The sequence below is a fragment of the Haliaeetus albicilla genome, chromosome 2 (genome assembly GCF_947461875.1).
Source record: "Haliaeetus albicilla chromosome 2, bHalAlb1.1, whole genome shotgun sequence".
NCBI lineage: Eukaryota > Metazoa > Chordata > Aves > Accipitriformes > Accipitridae > Haliaeetus > Haliaeetus albicilla.
Window position 1 is genome coordinate 79,883,231 of NC_091484.1, and position 20,262 is coordinate 79,903,492.

Consider the following 20,262-nt stretch of genomic DNA (forward strand, 5'->3'; position numbering starts at 1 on the left):
TGCCGGCACGCGGCAGTGACGGCTCGAGGTGTTAATGCTCAAGTGGTTGGTGCTTGTTAAGCTGACGGAAGCTTCCAGCACCCACAGTAATTCCTGGGGGGAGGAAGCTCATGGGGCTGGCAGGGACCGCTGGGGACCACCTGGAGCAGGTCACCCAGGACCACGTTCTGGTCAGGTCTTGGACATCTCCATGGCTCCACCAGTCCTTGGAGCAGCCCGTGCCTTGGAGCACCAGCTCCTTCTCTCCGGTGGGGTTGCGTGGCTCTGGCCCACATCACCTCGCAGCCGTGGGGCACCTCGCTTGGCAGCATCCCCCCCCTCCTGGCCCTGCCGCAGAGCGGACATCGTGGCTGTGGTCGACCGGCCGCTCACTGGTGTCCCCTCAGGGTATCGACACCCCAAAAGCTCCAGCCGCAGCCAGCGTCACCCCAGGGCTCTGAGCGCCGCAGGGAGGAGGGACCTTGCCCTGGATCCCATGGGATCCATGGGGGTTAAGAGGGTGTCAGCACCCCCCACCCTGGCTGGAGGCTGCTCTCCCCCAAAGTCCTGGGGGATGGTGCCCATCGCATTTCCCCACAAGACCACCTTCACATGGGAAGAGCCCCCCCTCTCCCGTACAGGCTCCGCATCCATCCCTGCACCCACAGCGCCGGATCAGCCCCCCCCGCAGCAGGCAACCTGGGTGGGCAAGGGGGGGACGGAGGGTCTCGCCACCCTCCATGGGCAGAACTCAGCTGCTGCTTCAGGGAGAGGAGGAATGGCGGTTGACGCCATGCACCAGGCAGGGACATCCAGCTGGGGGATGAATTTTGGAGCCTCCCCCCTCCAACAACCCCGGGACACGCAGCGGGCGAAGCGCGGCAGAGCCTTAATGCATCAGGCTCCATCGCTACACTTAAATTTAGGACCAGACAAGGCAGTAGAGCCCAGCATGGGTGTCAGAGCCATCTCGCGAGTCTGCTGTCAACATGTTTCCTACAAACCTGCCTCAGGTTTGTCTTCGTTGGAGGCAGAAGCAGCAGCAGAGGGTCGGATGAGGAGCGGCAGGACAGACAGACAGTGATGGCTCTTCAGTCTCACGGAAGAAATCAAGCGGCAGCTCCCTCCTCTCAAGCAGAACCGGCTGCTGCCACCGAGTGCGTGTTTTTCTGGGGGAGTTACTCAAAATATTTAAGGCGAATTAAAAGATTATGAAATGCAGCCACACTGGCAAACCATTTTGGGTGTTTCTGGAGGAAATCACTGTGAGCACTGTCCATCTGTCTGTCCTGCGAGAGGGTCACATGCGGCTGGGGACGGATCTCACACCAAATTCCTTCTCTGCCTGGTTCAGGGCTGGGAGCCGAGCTTGCTCACAGGTCTTGCCCTGCCTTGGGGGTCCCCAAAAACCCACAGGAGGGGCTTTGCTCATCACCCCCCCACAGCCCAGCTCTGCTTCGTGCTCCTGCCAATACTCGGCTCCGGCTGCCAGGCAGGGGCTGCCCGTGCTGTCGGGAGCACTTGGCTCAGCCCTGCATCCCGGCTGGCAGCTCCTGGAGCGTGCCAGCAGCCGTGGGGCAGCCCCACACAGGCACCTTCCTCCCCCCCCAGTCCCTGAGAGCAGCTGGGGGTCGATCTGCCCTGACACCCACCTGGGTACAGGTGACAGGTTGGATTACGATCGGGGACCCCATGGGGGGAATCGCCTCCTCCCCATGCTCGTATGACCCACACCGGGCTGCATCCAGGTCCCCGGGATAACAGGGGGTCGATGGATGGTGCAGGATCGGCTGCAGCTGGTGTTTCTCCACCAGCTTTTGTTTCCCCAACACGGTCTCTCCCTGGGCTGCCTGCTTGACGTCCTCCCTCCTCATCCAGGTACCAGAGATGTTAAACCTACCCTTTTTCCAATTTTTTTGTTAAGTAACAAGTATTGGAAAAGTGCAAAGAACTCACAGCTTCAGAAAATGCTGAATTGAACAGACAGGGTTGAGGTCAGCGTTTTCTGTCCCGGCTCGGGCACCGCTCGCCTCGGACACGTGAGCTCTTCTCTCTCAAAGCATCCTTGACTGTGAGTCTGAGCCCAGGGTCAAGCTCAGCTCAGCCAGGCAGCGTTTTAGCAGGATAGCTTTACCCTCGATTGGGGCTGGCTTATCATGACTCCGAGGTGACGAGCCCCAATATAACACCGACAGCTGGAGAAAGCTGCCACCTGCTTCAGCTGCGAGACTTAAAAATCAACCTTCAGCCTCCTCCGTGCTCCCCCAGGCCCCATGCCCCCGCTGCCTTCAGCCTCAAATTCCCCACAAAAAACATCCAAACTGTTTCTGCAGGGAACAGATTCACCCACCACGTATCAGTCACACACCAAACTGCTCCCGACGCCGAGTTGATCTGAAAATTGCTGTAATTCAAAGTCCTCGAAACAGGAGCTATGTTTAGGATTGCACGAGCAGCACCGGGTAAAGACACACGGATCTGCAACCTCTGCGCACCCTGCAGTGCTGGAGCTCTCCAGGCCTTCTCCTATCTCCGGCCAGAGCGATAAGCAAGCTGGCATCTCCCAAAAAATCCCCTCACTGGCCTGCACAGGGAGCTGGTGCCTTTGGCTCACAGATTCAGTGTTGCAGAGGCAGAGTCCCATCGTCCGAGCGGGCACCAGCTCTGCCGGAGGGCCAGAGCCCCCGGCTCGTGCTCTCCCTGCAGCGGCTGTTTTTGAGCCACATTCCTCTGCATCTGCAGAGGGAAAAGGTGGGAGAGGTTTAATGCTTGCACACTACAGCTCCTGAGCCCCAAAGATCAAGAAAAAAACCACCTGAGTAAAACAGGCCTGAGCTGCTCTGGGGAGAAGAGCCAGCAGGGAGCTGCGTCTCCAGGACTGAGCATTGCGTCCCGAGGACCGAGCACCGCAGCCGCCAGTTGTGTTCAACACCTTTTGTGTTTGCCAATGTTCACAGAATCTGCAAGGAGTGACAAATAAAACTGTCATGGACTGGGGTAAGTCAGCTGCAAGCAACAGCACCTTCACCACCTCTCCTTCCTAGCTCAAGAAACCAGTTTAATACTTGAGATTTGGCAAAGAGGGCACTAAACACACTTGAGAAATGCTTTTTATCTTCAAGGTTTCACTTTTATTACTGCTGGAAAGCAGGCTGAATCAAAGCAGCTGTTTCACAGTTAAGGACAAGGAGCAGAGACACCACTTCACCCAACGGAAAATGAAGGAAAAAAAGCTCAGGAAGGCAGAAGAGCTGAACCCCCGCGGTGCACAGAGTGCTGAACACACACCTTATCCCTCTCACGACAGGTCACGGGTATTTAATGACCTCCAAGATTCAGCCTCTGTTTCCCCTGGAAGAGGGAAGGCAAAATTACAGCAGCAGAGAGAACCAGAAACCAGCTCTGTGCTGAGCATCCTCTGAGGGCAGAACCTGTCTCTGTTCCAATGGGTCTTCTACAGCGTCCTGGTCCCCAGCGCTGGGAAGGAACAAGGAATTTCCATGACATGGATCCTGCAGGGATCCGGTGGCTCTTCCAACAGCAGCACATGGACAAATGCCCAGCGAGGAGATGCCCCTCGGGGTCCTTGGGCTGAACCTATGTTCTGGAAGCTGCTGGTCCAGGTCTTTGTCCACCAGCTCATCTCCTGCTCCCACCCGCCCAGGACCAGAGCACCGGTTCCTCCCCATGGCTCTCCATCGGCTCAGCAACGCCGACCCGGGTGGGCAACCTTGGCACTGGCTCATGGTGACCACCAGCATTGCCAAACATCCCGGCGCTAGAAACCTGGGAGCATACTATAGAAAGGCTGCTGGTTTTGGCAGACACCAACTTGTTTTTATCATGCTTCAACTCAGAAGGACAGAAAATGAAGGATTTGGGGGGAAAAAAAAAAAATCCCAAACAATCACCCCTAGGTTTCCTGTTGCAGCCTCCAGGCGACACCCCACTGCCCGAGAGCTCCCAGGGCTGCTGAAAAGGGTCCCTGCACCGTGACCCCCGGCAGTGGCAGGAGGTTCTAATGAAAAGGGAAATTCCCATGCGGGCAGCACAGGCGGCCGGGCGGGAGACGGTGCAGACAAAGAGCGACACTGTTCCTCGAGAGCCGGGCAAGGGACCGGCTCCGGCACAGCCAAGCTGCTGGCAGGTCACCCGCATCCGCGCTGCCACCGATTGTCTGGGGCGCATCGTTTCCTACCGGGATTTGGGGGGATTTGTCCACAGGATGGGAGCTGGTGTCTGGCAATAGCCATCGGGGGTTATCCCCAGCTGCATTGTACTTCTTTTTGTTGCAAAACCTGCAGTCTGAAAAGGAGTTTCCAGCCTTGCCAAAATCCTTTGTTTTAAAGTTTCTCGTGAGAAAGGCAGAGGAATTGAAATAACTGCATGGGAGGACAATGCGTGCACTTGCATACTGGGACACCCCAAACTCTTTAGGTGTCCTAATGTGCATTTTTGGCTTTAAGTCAGCCAGGAAAAAAAAAAAAAAATGCAGCTTTTTAGGAACCACATGGTGGAGCTGGTATCGCCAGACAGGACACAGCCGCAGCGGGGAGTTTTAGGATATTATTAGGAAGTGTAGACAAGTGCAGGCAGGGGGTGTGAACGTCTGTTCCCGTTCCTGGTCCACTGCCCCATCGCTCCTCCTGCCAACAAGGCAACAGCGCTAAGAAAAGAAACCTGCACACCCGATCTCCTGTCTCTGGCAGTATCACATTATTCAGATGAACATGCAAACCCCTCCCAGCAGGGTGTATTAGCAGGAGGGACAGCAAATTTTTTGGACAGGGCAGAAAGGCCCAGCACGGAGCAGGTAAGCTTCCAATTTACCCTAATGACACCCTCGTCTCAAATGATCCTAGTGTAGTTTCAAAAGTGTGGTCCCAAACTGCATCTAGACCTCCACTCCACTTCTAATTACTGTCAAGACAACAGCCCAGCCTCAGCCATCTTCTGTGGCTGCAAAGCTTTAAAGGCCCATAAACAGAAAAAACTGTTAAAAAATGGACACTACGATCTACCATATTCTTTGCATTCCTTAGGAAAAAGGTCAAGATGAGAGGAGATAAAAAAGACAATCGCTGACCGTGCGGCAGGATGAGAAGGGTGCAATTGCAAGGGACAAGCCTCACTGAAGATACCTGGAGTGCAAAGGCACTAAATGCTCCTTACCTTTCCTCCCTGGCCCTAAGCAGGAGGAGCACTAAGGAGCCCACCAAGGGAGCATTTGGAGGAAGATCCCAGCCCTAGGGACCTCCCACACCAGCGAAGGAGGAATCCCCGATGGGGGACGGGGCTTTCGTGGGGTGTCCTGGACCTGGGGGCACATCTCCACCCCCGTGCTTTTCCTTCTTCGGCTTCAGGGAATGAGGGACTGCGGGTATTATACATGTGGGACGCCCGGGAAGGAGTGCCATTAGTACACTTCTTCAGAGCAAAAGGCTCTTACTTGGTGAAGTAGCAGGAGCATTTAGAATATAATCCACACTGGATTCCTGGTTTCAGTTTAATCAAAAAGGCAAACTATCCTGGCAGCCTCTGGAGCCCTGCAGGAGAGGACAAAAGATCTGAACAGGCATCTGAATTAAACAATTAACAGTGAAGCTTGTATGGGAATAGAGGAACAGTGGGACCCTGCTAGGTCAGCATGCCCGGTCCTCCTCTATTAAAATCTGCCACTTCAGAGCACTTCTTTCAAGTGTGTGATTCAACTGGGAACGCAAACCTGAGCGATCGTCCAAGTTAGCACAGCAAGACAGTGGGGAAGCAGGAATCAAACAGAAATAATCCTATTAGACCTCGAATGCTGTTTTACTTCGTCCACATTCATTAAGCTTTTTAAATGTGAGATACCATTTTCCAAAGTGGCGGATCGCCGAAGGCCCTTCACAATGTGCCTGCTTACCTGCGTTACTTTGGTGTCTCCCACCTTGCCAGGTAACAAGCTCAGGCTTTGTATTTACTCCATTATAGTTCAGATGCAGCCCCAAAATAGACCCCTATCATATTAACAATTCTCAGCTCATCCGCAACACCCAGGGAGGGAAAGGAGACTCCAAACTGGCACAAGCTTTGTACAAAAAAACCACATTTTTTTTTTTATTTCACAAAATTGGGTGGCTGTGTTGCAGGAATAAAACCGGCCCTATACATAGGATCAGATGAAAAAGTCAGCACATGTATTATTTATACAGAAACACAACAGTGTCAAGAATTCAGGTACTCTGTAGGATCATCGCTAGTACAGTAAAAAATAGTCTCCATCTGGATCCTTTATACTTGAAGTTGATCACGCTAAAAACAACCTGAGGTTATTCTAAACTGGACTACGGTCTGAACCAGAAAATCCCATGCTCACCCCAAAGACCCTGCAGGGAAAGGTAACATTGGGGATGAATTTCTTTTGTGGGAGGTGGAAGGCAGGCAGGCCCTGACCGTTCTCTGCTAGGCACTGTGGATTCTTAGAGCTTGACGGTGGAAAGCATCGTTCCTATGCACTGGAAGTAACAAGGCTGCAGACGATCGTCTGAGCATGCAGTGGATGTGCAGGCAGCCCAGAAATGGTTACTCCACACCCGTGCACTCTCAGGACCTGGGAAGTTCAACCATTAGCATCGATGAGTCCATCACCTGAGTGCTCTTCAAAGCAAATCCTTTTTTTATATGGTGTAAGTGGTTCTGTGGGTTTCAGATTATTTGGGAGATCTCTCTCCGGTCAAGCTTTAGACCACCACCTTGCACTCGGTCGCTGAAAGCCACCCCTCAAATAAACAAGCAGTCTTCAGACCTTTGGCAAGGAAACCTGTCAAACCCTCTTACACTGGGAAGAGAGCAAGAACCTGAACCACAGTCGGCAAAGGATTTTCTGCAGTCACTAACGACGAGCAAACAAGCAGTTTTGGCAGTCTGGAGGTCTGTATCAGCAGTACTGCGCTGGTGGTCTCACTCAACGAGTGCTCCTAGATTTGCCTGCTGAAGCTGTTCCCTTACCCGCAACCCCCCAGACCAAGGAAGCTCAGCGAGTGGAAGAAAGTGATGTGTGAGTTGTCCCCAAGACTCGTACCACGGTCGCTGACTCTGCCCACCTTGGCTGTCCGCAGGAGGTAGTTCTGGCATTCGCATCCCAGCCATCCCAACCCAATCCCGTATGCTAGGACTTCTTCGCTATCTACTTTTTTTTTTTGTTTTGTTCATTTTAAAAAGTAAAAAGTATATGCTCCAAAAAAGAGGGACTAAAAATCATGATTTTATTCCTCAGTTGGCTACTGTACCAAACTACTCAGAGGGAAGGTTCAACTACCACCTCCAAAGGCAAAAGAAAGGTAAAAACTGGAGCAAGAAAACTCCTACCATTGAGTGGTTTTATTCCAATTGATTCACTCCTGGCTTCATTCGCACTGGATCAGTATTTTCTTTAATAAGTTAGCAAGACAGCCCCAGGACTCTGCTACTGTCCTTAATGATCAGATATCTGCAATGAACATAGCTGGCATTCCTGCACCTTCTGTGCTACAGCACGCCCTAATTTTCCTTCTTTGCTCAAAACACTGGTTTGGTATCTGATCTTGATGTTTTGCTCTACCTGGAGAACCTGAAACATTAAATCACAGGTGGAGAGGGCATGTGCTACATTCTAAAGCTCAGTTAATGCCTCCACCTTAAAAGTTTGGGGTTTTTACCCTCCCCAGCAGAACCTAAAGCTCAAAACACCAAGACAAAAGAAACCAGAGTTGAGCACACTCTGAAAGGCAAGCAGACCAAAGCATAAAGTACTTCCCACCAGCAACACGGAGGCACTGCTGGCATCTCTGATCTAAAGCTTTCCCAAGGGAATGCCAAGTACTGCCAGGTTACGAGTGGTGGGGAGAGGGGGGGAAAAAGACGCTGTGTGTATGTGCTTGTATACATGTATGTATATGCACACATACATGACTGGGGCAGGCCAACGGGAGGTGAAAACCTCCCAAGGGAACAGAAGGTAACTGAGGAATTCATTTTTGGTCACCACTATGTTGCTGTAGAAGTTCCTTCTTCCTTGACTGCTTAGGGAGCGGCTGAGGCCGGGGGGGCTCCTGCCGGAGGTGGGGTCACCCCGTCTGCTGGCGGAGGTGGCTGTGCAGGAGGGGGATCTGCAAAAAAACAGCAGAGAAACAGTGAGCAGGACACCAGGAGGGGATGAACATGGAAAAGGAACCCAACGCAAACGCCCAGATGTCTATGTGCCATGGGAGACGCGGTTGCCCGAGGGGAAAGCAGCAAGGACTGTCGCCAGAAATGGCCATGACTGCGGCTTCCCTGTCTCTTTAAGCTTCACGTGAAGCTCCACTGCACGTTTTAATGTGCTTTTCAACCACTAAGCACTGCGTGGACTCTGTGAAATAGGAAAAAAATTCCTGTTTTTTACAGAAAAGATGACAGGCATGCCACTCAGTAGCTGGCAAAGTTCACATCAAGCAACTTTCAGAGCTGAAATTAGCATTTCTCATCTCCCAGCTCTGTGCTCCAGCCTTTAGATTATGGCTCTTTTCTATTTAAAATGGATGGAACAATAGACTTTATATAAACAGAGCCTGCACTTAAGCTCTGAACAGCATATGTAGGTTAAAGTAGAGGAATCCACAGATGCAGCAAGTAGGAGGAAAGAAATGAAGGATACAAAAGGCCAGCTTTCATGCACAGAGAGGAGATGTTAATGGAACATGACTGACTTGTTTAGTAGGGGAGAAAAAAACTGAAATTAAGATAAGGGAAGAGAGCAAGCAGGAATACAACCTGACATAAGATATTCCCAGCGGTAGAGGCTCAGAAAAAGGGAAGGAAAACTAAGGAAAGCTAGAGCACCAGAAGAATAAGGAGCAAATGTCTGAACTAAAATAGCATCAGTGGAGTATTTCATGCTTATGCTGCTTAACACCAATGAGTCAGTAACCCTCAGCAACTCCCTTCAGCTGAAGCCAAAATGGGATGGCTTTTCCCATTAATTTTTTGGGATAGGTACTACAAGCTATCACAATTCCTGCCCATTCGACGATAGTTACACTAAATAACATTTTGGGGGTTAAGATTGCTGTGCTGAAGCAGACCAACAGCTTGTCCCAGGCTGCAACTAATATAGACAAATTTACTGAGGAATTCACAACAGAGCATCCTGCACCAGCCATGCCAGCTTTTCTTTTGCTTTCTGGGTTTGGCGACATTCTCACACTCATTCAAGTAACACCCACACAGCGGCTACTGACTTCAGCTGCTTTTTTTTGGCTGGCATAAATCAACTGCATTTTCAGAGGTATAGATATTTATACCATGTAAGGAACATTCCCAATATACTTTTTGCTTCTTCCTAATTAGGACTTCCTCTTTCTAATTTCACAGTGCTAAGTTTTCTGTAAGGTATTGTTGAACCAAATTATATTCTGATCTCCACTATTTAAGGATTTAGCTCCAAGTTAATTTCTGAATGTCTTCTGTGCATTCTTCCAGACTAAGTCGAGAAAGGTTTTTGATGATGACCACAGAGCTTTAGTGTCATTATAAATAAAATAAGGGATGTTATAAATAAAATAAAGGACAATGGCTTACGTTTGGATGCCTAGAGGGGAGACAAGCACTTAAAGCTTCAAGCACACCTCTGGCACCAGTCTTTGGCTGCCAATGTGCGCAGATCCTATTATTCCTGCAGCAGATAAAGGGGTTTCAACCACAATGACTTTTCCAGCAACAAGACAAGCGACAGAAAAGCCACACCAGGTACATTCAAAATGTTTTCTGCTGGAGATCCACTTACACATGCCATTCGGAGCTGCTAGAGGAACACGAGGTCCAATTAGATTTCCTGACATAGGTGACATGCCAGGTGGGGGGGGACCACCGCCGGCTGGATGGATGTTGGTTGACACACTTGGCATCATCCGGCCTGGCATGGGCTGTCCAGGTATCATCGAACCGGGCCCCGGCATCTGACCTGCAAGAGCAGTGAAGAGACATGATCGCAAGACTCAGGTGAAACATGGAAGTGATCAGAAGAGAAAAACAGTCTAGCTGTTCTCCGAGCAGTGAGGAAAAAAAAGGTCTCGTGCACGAGAGCCAACTTGACACTTGGTCCAAACACCAAAGGAAATGCCTTTTCATCTCCCCAAAGCCAACACACTCCCTTCAGGAAGAGCCACGGGGCACTCTTCATGTCTCAAAAACATCGGCACAAGAAGCAAGCGGAAGGTAGCACTCGCAGTCAAAACCCAACGTTTTAAGTGAACCCCTACTAAAAAGGCATTTGATAGCAATCTAAATGAAGGCGCGGGAAACAAATAGCACTAGAGTAACAAGGCATCAAAGTAAGAACACTTGATGAAAAGGAGCAGCCACAAAGCCTAATGAATTATTTTAATGGGAAAACTGAAGTCATACAGTTAAAAATTGGACTGTACAGAAATTTCTACCATTAAAAACCTTATTCTGATGTGAGGGAGGGTGCCAATAAGTCTTCCTTACAGATCAGCTCTATAAAAGACTTTTATGTTACAGCTGCATAAAGGAACTGCTAGACTCGCCCAGCTTTGGACACCTACAACTTGCTGATTGATGCTTTAAAACCTCATTTGAAGAGATTACTTTGCATAATCCAATTACATTTACTTTTACACGTTTACAGAAAGGTACAGTATTTTAGTTAGAAAAGCAGCTATTAGGCATGGATAGTAAAGGTTTCCTTCAAAAGAGCTCATTCCACCCCAAGCCCCAGGCAATTACGTGAAATAAAGTGTGATGACAGAACCCTCGAAGAAAAAGACGACTGAACATACATAAAAAGTATCACAGCCACACCAGCTGTTAAAGCCAAGAAAATGGGAGCTCTGGATTTGGGACCAAGTCAATACTTCGGCACGAATACTATTAACTCCTACTTATGCTCAGCTTCAGAACAAGAGCTTTGAATAATATTTTATTGATATCCGTTACTTCCATTTTGTAGGATGTCAGGAAATTGCACCGGCTCACAGGCTATTGCCTGAAACTGGCAGGTTACAGCTCTTAGCAAGCACACTCCGGTCAGAGGTAGGACCGTACTGGTCCACCAGCAAGTTCGCACAGCCACAGTGGACAGGGGACAAAGCAGCCTAAGACAGAGCTCAGTCAAAGAGGAAGCAGTGGGCTGGTCTATGCCTGAATGCTTGGGAATTTATGACTTAGAAGAAGAATCATCTGCCTTTTAAAATAACCCCGGTGATCAAAAGCAAACCTTGCTCTTTGGGAACTGTCACTACTTAATGCCTGTACAGACACCTCTGCCTGAGGGCCATATCACACGCTCTCACAGAGGTGAAGTCCGCCAGACATCCCAAATCCTCCTCCATCACTGCCCTTCTGCAGAAAGCTAGGGGCACCACTGAAGAGCACTCCAAGCATGCAAGAATACCTATTGAACAATCCTTAAAAAAAAGAAAAAACGCAACACAAATAGACGAACTCACTCCATTTCCCCAATGTTTGGTCCCTTCGCTAACCACACAAGTTTGCCCTGCTCAGCCACGTTCCTCCAGAAGATGCTCATCTTGGATACCTATCTAAAGCACTCGGTAGCTTGTCTAGCCCTTGGTAGCTGGTCTCTGCCTGTAGTTTCATGGTACTTTAAACCAATAACCTGCTCTTTGAGAAAGACAGGCTATCCTTGCAAAAAGGCAAGGCAGAATGATGGCATAAGGGAGTACTTGCTTCTGAAACCAGAGCCACTAACAGCCCCAGTGCAAAAGAATCCAACACACCACAGCCTACTGGCTTCATCCAGTCTTGGAGATCTGACAGAGGTGCTGAACCACCTTAAATTTACAGGGACTCTGAAGCATCAAACCATGAAAACATAACATTGGAGCTCCTGGTCATGTAAGCAAAAGGTCCATGTGCCAACCTGACGCTGCTTGATCACAGGAGCAAGACTAGCATACCTGCAAGCAGCAGATATGAAGCTCTACAGAAACCATCAGATTTCTCAAACATTTACAAAGGAAAAGAACTCTGCAAGTTTATCCCTGGACACACTCCATTGCTGATCAGCAGCCTGCAGCGCACATCATGGCATTTCCATCACTATTTATTAAGGAGCAGCAGCCAACCAGAAAAACTGCATACATTTGAGCCTCTAATCCCCTCCTTTGTCCCCACTATTAACAAAATATTTTCTGCTTTGGTGATGGTGAATAGCTGGTTTTGAAGAAGCCCCATGGAATCCTTACGCCTTCAGTCAACAACCTGAAGAAGAAAGAAAAGGTGGGATATTTCCTAAAATGATGTGGCATGCCTTTGTGAGTAACTCAAGACGACCAAGTCCTGTACGCAAGAGCTCCAGTGACTGGTTCCCCTTTCGCAGACAAGTTGAGCTGGGTGTGTGGCCTCCTCAGCAGCAGCAGGCTGCAAGAGGACTGAAGTATTACTGCCGCCACAGAATAGCTCGGTTTGGAAGGGACCTTGGGAGGTCTCTGGTCCAACCTCCTCTCAAAGCAGAGTCAGCTCTGAGCTCAGACCAGGTTGCTCAAGGCTTTGTCAAGACCTGACTGACCTCTAGAAGCACCAGGAATGGAGACTGCACCACCTCCCTGTACAACCTGTTTCAGTGCTTGACAAACTTATATCCAGTCAAAACCTCCTGTGTTCCAGCTTACATCCCTCTTACTCCTACCACACATCACTGAAAAGCCTGTCTCTGTCTTCTTGATGGCCTCCTCATGGGTACTGCAGGGCTGCTGGTAGGTCCCTCCAAAGCCTTCTCCTCTTGGGGCTGAACAAGCCCAATTCCCTCAGCATCTCCATGGTGAAAGGGCTCAGGCGCTTGGACCATCCTTGGTGGCCCTTTGCTGAACTCACTCCAGTTTAATCGATGCCTTTCTTGTAGCAGGGGACCCAATCCTCCAGATGCGGTCTAACAGCTGCTGAGCAAAGGAGAGGGATAATCACATCCCTCAATCTGCTCCCTGTGCTCCTGTTCGTACAGCCTGGGATGGTGCTGGTCTCCGCCGGCTCATGCTCGGTTCGCTGCCCACCAGGACCCACAGGGCTTTTTCTGCAGAGCTGCTGCTCAGGGTCAGTCCTCCCAGGTACAGGACTTTGCATTTGTCCTTGTTAAATTTCACAAGGCTTCTGCCAGCCCATTCCTCCAGCCTGCCTCAGCCCTCCTGAATGGCAGCCCTGCCCTCAAGCATATCAACGGATAATACGCAGATAACTGAAGATTTAAGCAGACGCGGCATGAATTTACTGCTGCTGGCATCTGTGCATCTGTTTTGGTCCAGCTCACTCCGAGATGAGGAGTGGGCAGAAAGGGCATGGCAGGCAACACAAGAACACTGTCACTGAAAGCAACAGCCAGGCACAGGCTGAGACTTAAAGACATAGTAATCTATTAGTATTAGAAGTGGGTCAGGAGCTACAGGACCAGTGCTGTTTGGACACAAAACGCTGGTGGGTTTTCAAACAGCCCAGAACTGCCCATTTGCAGACTCTGTCATCGGTTCTGCGCTAGTGCTGAGCTCCTAGGAAACTTCACCTTGGAGCTTCAGACACGAGCATAGCAGGCAGACAACAAGCAAGCAGCTCTTCTCCATTGTGCAAGGCCACCTGTGTGCAGAAAGCAGTCTGGGGGTATATACGACCTCAGCCTGAACAGATCAGCTCTGAAGCACAGCCTGTCAGAGTACGCGGCTGTACAAGGGCAGCTGGTCAAGCTCCAGAAGTCAGGATTTTCCCTGATTTGCAGGAGACAGATGTGGGAACTTCTGACATGCCCGATGTTATGTGATGACCTGTGGCACTACAGTCACAGCATATGACACAGCAGCTTGAGTTTCAGTTGCTGGAAGTTCTGGGTGAAATATTAAAAAAAACCCCAACAAAACAAATCTAGATGTGAAAAAAACCCAACCCCTGCATCACCAGCAATCTCAATCTACACAGAAGAAAAGGGGGCTGATCAGGCCACTTCAGTAACTGATACCCTGTTCTCTTCACTTATGAAATGTCCCGACAACTTCAACTCAAAGGAGTTACTTTCCAGGAAAAATTTATACTCTTTTCCTCCATTTACCTGTGCAAGAAGTCCTCCAAGAGTAGCTGGTATCTTCAGTGGCTGCTTTTGCAAATATAGTCTATTCCTTAGAGCCCAGAACAGAAGAACACTGCAGGTTGGTTTTGTTTCACAGGCAAAAAGGGAATTTGAGCATCTGCCTCACTCTACTGATAGGCTGCATATTCCTGGTCAGTTGAAAGTCTTCTAGTGGACTCAAAATAATATTTAATAAAGTGGACTCAGCGTAGAGGCTCAGGTGTACAACTAATGCCCATCAGGCTACTTGGGAGAAAGTCTGTATGGGGGAAGAGATGACAGCTTATTACATGTCTAAGATCATAAGAGATATGGGAAAAGCAAATAGGAAGCCTTTATTTCCTTGAATACAGAATTAAAGGTGGCCACTGCAATTCTTATGCTGCAGGTTTAAAAACTTGCTTTCACAGAACTTAGTTACACCGTGGAACTCGCTAACACAGATTTGCAGAGGGTAGGTCTATCGGTGGCTATGAACACACCAGTTCAAAGCAGGCCCTAAGCACTGAGTGTCAAAATGCCCGAGGAGCATGACTGTGGAAGGCTTGATCTGCATTTGCCCCATTTCTTACAGTCTTCACAAAGCCTTTGCTATCTATCAGATCAAAGGCAGCGATGTGAACACCTGGGCAGACCCAGTATATACACACACTCACAAGCTACTTTTAAAAAGTCAAGTTTGCTGGAGAACAGAGCAACAGAGCTGGCAAACCACGCTTTAGCATTGGAAACTGTGTCTGGATCTAGATTAGCTCACACAAGGGAGACAAGCACTGCCTCCTTGTACGTCCTCATCCTCGCACTCCTCCCACGCTTTGACTCCGGTGTTGCACTCGGAGGGTACCACATGAGAACTGCAGCCACTTGGTACATCAAGACAACATTATTACGCTCTTAAGAACTCTGGCTTGAGTAGATCTTTTATTTTTAATGAACTCCTGTACTTTCAACATGTGCCCCCCCCCCCCCCCCCCCCCCCAAAAAAAGAAGAAACAACTGCAGCTGCAAGCATGCAAAAGCAAAGGCAGACTAGCAGAAGCAGATACAGGGCAACTCAAACTGCTGAGGGCAGAAGGGTGGCAGGGACTGAACCTTGCCACAACAAGAAACTGAAGACAAAACATGGCCCAAAGACATAGAGGGCTTTGTAGCAAAAGATATTCACAGCTATGAGGAATGTTATTCACTGGCAAAATTAAGGTTGATCAGGGAATAAAAATGTAAAAACTGGAACAACGTAGCTCTGTTTCAGAAGACCAGGAAAGCTGGGAACTGAGAAATCCCCAGCCTGGGAGGTGCCACATGACAGGAGACTCAACCTCTCCAAGCGTAATTTGGCCAACCTCCTTCTAACACCACACGCCTACAAGATTCACTCTGCACTAATGAAGTGATTAATATTAAAAAAACCTCTTCTGAAGCACCTGAAGCTGGATCAGACTTACTACACACTGAGTGGCTTCACATGAGGTCTTATGCTCTGACAGTGGGCAAGTATTCCTTCAGAGAGAGAAAGGCTGTCAAACCTGCATTAATGCAAAGATTCAAGGACTATGTTTTATATTCAAATCAACCATAGTCAAACTAAAATCACTAAACAGAAATTAAATCAACTTTAAAAAAATTTGCTTCAAAGTGTGTCATGACCCTAAATCTCATAGTGATGCTCATTGGGAAGCACCCTCCAACCTAGGCCAAGGAGTCTGTAGAGCTTTTTTCTCTCTTAAATCTCGGAGATTTAAAAATAAGCAGCACTGCAGTTTTTCTGAAGAAGCCCATAAACTGAGAAGCTCCTCTGTGTTTGAATACAGGGTTGGCTGCCCATTTTTTGCCTTCCTGACATGGTACACAACAACTGTATCTTAAAATTAACTTAGGGTACTTGCAGAGGAACAATCCTATCACGTACCAGAACTCCAAAATGCTGAAGTTGAGCAATAATCAAGCAATACCGAACCAAACTGGGATTAAGCAAGTAGAAATTACTACTATCACTATGGCAAAAATGAAGTCCTATTTCTATTGAGTTTGTAGGGTTTTTTCATTTTACAAGTGATACCGCTTCAAGACAGTGGCTCAAGCATAAAATGTGGAAGCGTGACCTACATAAGGGGGAGAGCTTAAAAACAGCAGACGCAGGAAGAGATAAAGCCAAAAGGTTCAATAAAACAAGATTTAGCAGACTAAAAAAATCCTTTACACGTTAGAGATTGTAGACATTTTCTAATGCGTGCTCTGAAGCATTCCACTATTAGCAAACTGCCAACTGCAGATTCACATTACAGTGAAACAGATGAGGAACAGTTTTTAAACAATCTCCAAGGTATTTATCTCTATTAAATAAGCCTCTACCTCTGTTAAATCAGCTACTTGAGGGGCACTGGAGTGGTAAACAGTTTTAGTATTTTTGTTTCACTGCAGCAGCCGACGGGGCATGATGCACAAAGCTTGGAGCCAATTCAAATCCTCCTGCATACCTCTCCCTATTTACCATTCAAAGAGAAAATCTGCAAACGCAGCCAGTGTTATGTGAAGGGAGTTCCTCCTTTGGCAGCCAGGATTTCAGAGAGGGGGAAAGCAGGCTGCGCTCCGACGTTCCTCTGATCTCCGCAGGGGACGTGCCTCGCTGAAATCTCGCTCTCCTACTACTGAATGAATTGTTTCACAGTCTTCATATGGGAACAAGCAGAGGACTGCTCCAGGGAATGCCTGCTAGCTTCACTGCAGAGCAGCTCTGCAGCACTGCAAGATGCACTCCTTCCCACTGGGAATGGTTTTCAGAAAACCCAGAAATCTGCACTTATAACCAACCTCTCAGACACGTCCTTTCCTTCAGCACGTCCTCTCCCCACACGCACTGCAGCAGACAATCCCATAGCCAAGAACTGTGAATAATTAACCACAATAACTCATTTAGCATCGCATCTCAGGGGAGCGGCAGAATTTCCACTTCGCTTGCATATTGCGTTTGTCACTCCCCTCTGGCGTGATTCATCCGGCGCTGACGATGGAGGCATCGGCGCGCTGAAGTCGGACACCTCTGAACGCCAAGGTGCACCGTGCCGGGCTGGCGGGGCCCTGACACCCACGACGTCTCACAGCTGAGGGCTCACCATTATTTTTCTACAGCAAAGCACGTACGATGGAAGATACTTTGTCGAGAAGATGCTTACTGTGTCACACCAGCAAGGACAACCTTTCTGCAGGGCAGCACGGGTAACCTTCAAATATTAATTCATCTTCAATAATACATTCTTGTAAGGAGTTAGGAGCTGCTCAAAGTTACTGGAGAAGCTCTGCAGATGTTAAGACGACAGTACAATGCAAGTCACTAAAATACATCCGGCATCCCCAGTGGAACCACTGTCCTGTGGTTGACTCTTATTTACTATTTCAGCCCATAATGCCTCCTGCCCAGCCAGGTTTTCACAGTCAAGAATATACCAGAGAACACCCAACGTGGCTTTAATATTTCTGCATTACCAACCACCATAACACTTTGCAAACCCACAAGTACGCACGTATTACAGCACTGTGGATGAATACTGCAAACCCATTTACACCCGTATGACCTTGCTTTCCTTTTATCTGACTACTCCCTGCGTGTCTCCTGCCAGCAAGCTCATTACGTACGATGGATAAAAAAGAAAGCACTGACAGTTGTTAAAAAACATTTACCAAAAGGAAGTGAACTCAAAATCCTTATCTGTACCAAAAAATCCTGGAATTGCAATCAGTCCAACAGGAAAGTAAACAGCATCCAGTAGCTCAGTTTAAAACCGCAAATTTTAAATAATGAAATGCACAACACTTACTTGAAAAAACCACAAGCCCAAAATTACTTACAAAGCATTCTTTTGCATATTTCAACCATTGACAGAAAATTATGCAAAATATATTGGGGGAAAAAGGTTATTACCAGCCATAGTGGAAAGTGTATTCTTACCTCCTGATTCTATTTCTGCTTTGGGTCAGAAATTATTTACTAGCTGAAAATCCCCCCAAAGGGAAAAGTTAATGACAGCTATTAATACATATCTATCACGCTTTCTCCAAGAATTTAACGAAGTTTCTCGTATTACACACCACAAGTATCACTTGTACAAGGCACTTCACATTTCACGGATAACCAGAATAGCGCACAAAGAGAAATCAATAACGTGCTTCAAATGATACAACCAGCAGCAAGACTAGTAACACAGGAAGAAATTGGGAATTTTATTTTCTCTTCTAATTACAAGGTACAGCTTTTCACAGTGAAATTGGAATCCAATTTTACTCTTCTATTTTAAAAGTCTGCATTCCAGGGGAAAGGAGAACAAAATAAGCTCAGTCAAAATGACGTTAAAGTAAAAAATCTGGGAAGGAACTGGTAATGAGACTTGTTTGAAATCAGTGCCCGTGCCTGAGAGCAGCAACATACTTCTGGTCATCAAGTTGACTAGAATCTCATCGCACCCAGGCACCAAAGGACAAACTGAAGGCAGCCAAACTCCAAGCACAGGCTTGCACTGGAGAAGCAGGCATCAAGTTAAACTGTATGTCACAGCAAACTGATTAACAGAGTCCTATTTCAAGTTTTTAAACTCAAAGTTTTAACCATCAAGCCATGTTGCTTGCTATGACTAGCAAAAAGACAGTTAACCCAGACCCAGAAAGAAAAGCCCTGGGAGAAGCAGCAAAAGCTTCTAAGAAGCCTCTCGGGCTGTGCATTGTACACCGTTTGCTGTAAAATTTTTGCTTTACGTGGAATTGACCACCAGCTCTCCTCTCTGGAGGGGCTCTCCTGGCTCGTCCTGGTTTCTCTTTCACCAAACTGGCCCGTGGACACTGGCCCCTGGACTTATTTCAGCTTTTTAGCATGTCCCAACAAATTCTGCAGTCCAGCAGAACCAGACGTGGCCATGCCGATGAAAAGCAGCTCACTGCAAAGACTGACCCTCGACTGGAGACATACACCAGCTGTGTCCAGAGACTGACATCTAAGCTAAAGAACATTTTTGTGGAAAAAGCTTCACTGTTAACTTCTAGTTAAGAGATTTGGCTTAACTGCTTCTGTCTCTGAAACCAGAAAAGCCATAAGCAGCAATTTTTTTTTTCTTCCATTTATAAATGCCTTTTCAGATCCTTTCATCACTTTGTTTCCTACCATCTCTTCAGCTTTCATCAATCACTTTGAAGGCATCCGACTTAGCATTTTGTTCATGGTCTACTGAACCAACAGTTACACTTTTAGTCACTATTAAGGTCAGAAACCTGTTTGAAAACATCAGTGAGAACCAAGGTAAAGTCTGGAGTTAAGAACCACGAAGCTGAACAGGAAATTGTGCAGGGTATTTCCATCTCCAGCTTCCCCTCGGGTCTGTGTTTTGGAAGGTTTCCCACTGGTACTTCTCAGTTACTAAGTTTTTTGGGGGATTTTCCTCCAACGCAAACTGAATGGGTCAGTTCTTCCTGCAGAGCTGTTAGACAGACCAGCAGACAGCAACTTGTCTAAGTCTCCAATAACATCTTTATACCTGAATGAAGAATTACACTGTGGTATTCATCACTGGGGTTTCTCGAAATTGGCCACCTTAGAGACAGCAGGTTGTTATTGGAGAGAAGCTGAGAACTCAGGTAAAGAAACTGCTCCTCCTTCTTACAAAAGCATGTCAAGCTCTGCACTGGGAAGCTGTACACCAACAGCTCTGAAGCCAGACGTTCCACCACAGGACTAAAAGCAGCAAAAAAGAGCTTTCAGATTTCTTCTGCAAGTGTATCTCAGCCCTCTTTAGCAGGGTGAAATTCATTTACCCACACCCTCCAAACTTTGGCATCTGCACCAAGATTGCAGGAGACTCATGGGCAGGCACGCCGTGAGGGAACTTATGGATGCGTGGTTATTAAGGTGAAGTTCACCAGTCTGTTTCAAAGGATCCCAAATTAGTAAATGAGCAGGAAAAATTGCTACTGATCTATGTATGTACAGGTTGGTCTGTTGTTAAAGTATTGGACTATTAATGCTCCAAGACTTAGAAGTCCAATAAATACACAATTGCCCTAAAAAAGTGCAAGTAAGGAAAATACGTAGAAGTTCTGTAGTATTTATCACAGATTCAACATGACCAACGTGAGGTGATAAGGGATTGGTTTTTAATGTATATAATACATGGGGTGTGTGTACACAAAATGCAACTGCTGACCACTTCAGC

General features: G+C 47.8%; 1 protein-coding gene across 3 annotated transcripts in view; it reads right to left on the reverse strand.

Annotated features, from left to right (window-relative positions):
- Positions 1-6,050: 6,050 nt before the first annotated feature.
- The window catches only part of SMARCC1 (SWI/SNF related BAF chromatin remodeling complex subunit C1), a 91,933-nt gene continuing 77,721 nt past the window's right edge, over positions 6,051-20,262 (reverse strand). For all 3 annotated transcript variants that reach the window (XM_069778443.1, XM_069778445.1, XM_069778446.1), the window contains 2 exons: positions 9,764-9,940; positions 6,051-8,108 (listed from right to left, as the gene is read on the reverse strand). In XM_069778443.1, coding sequence (XP_069634544.1) covers positions 8,023-8,108; positions 9,764-9,940 — 263 coding nt within the window. In that variant the 3' untranslated portion in view covers positions 6,051-8,022. The remainder of the gene's footprint in view (positions 8,109-9,763; positions 9,941-20,262) is intronic.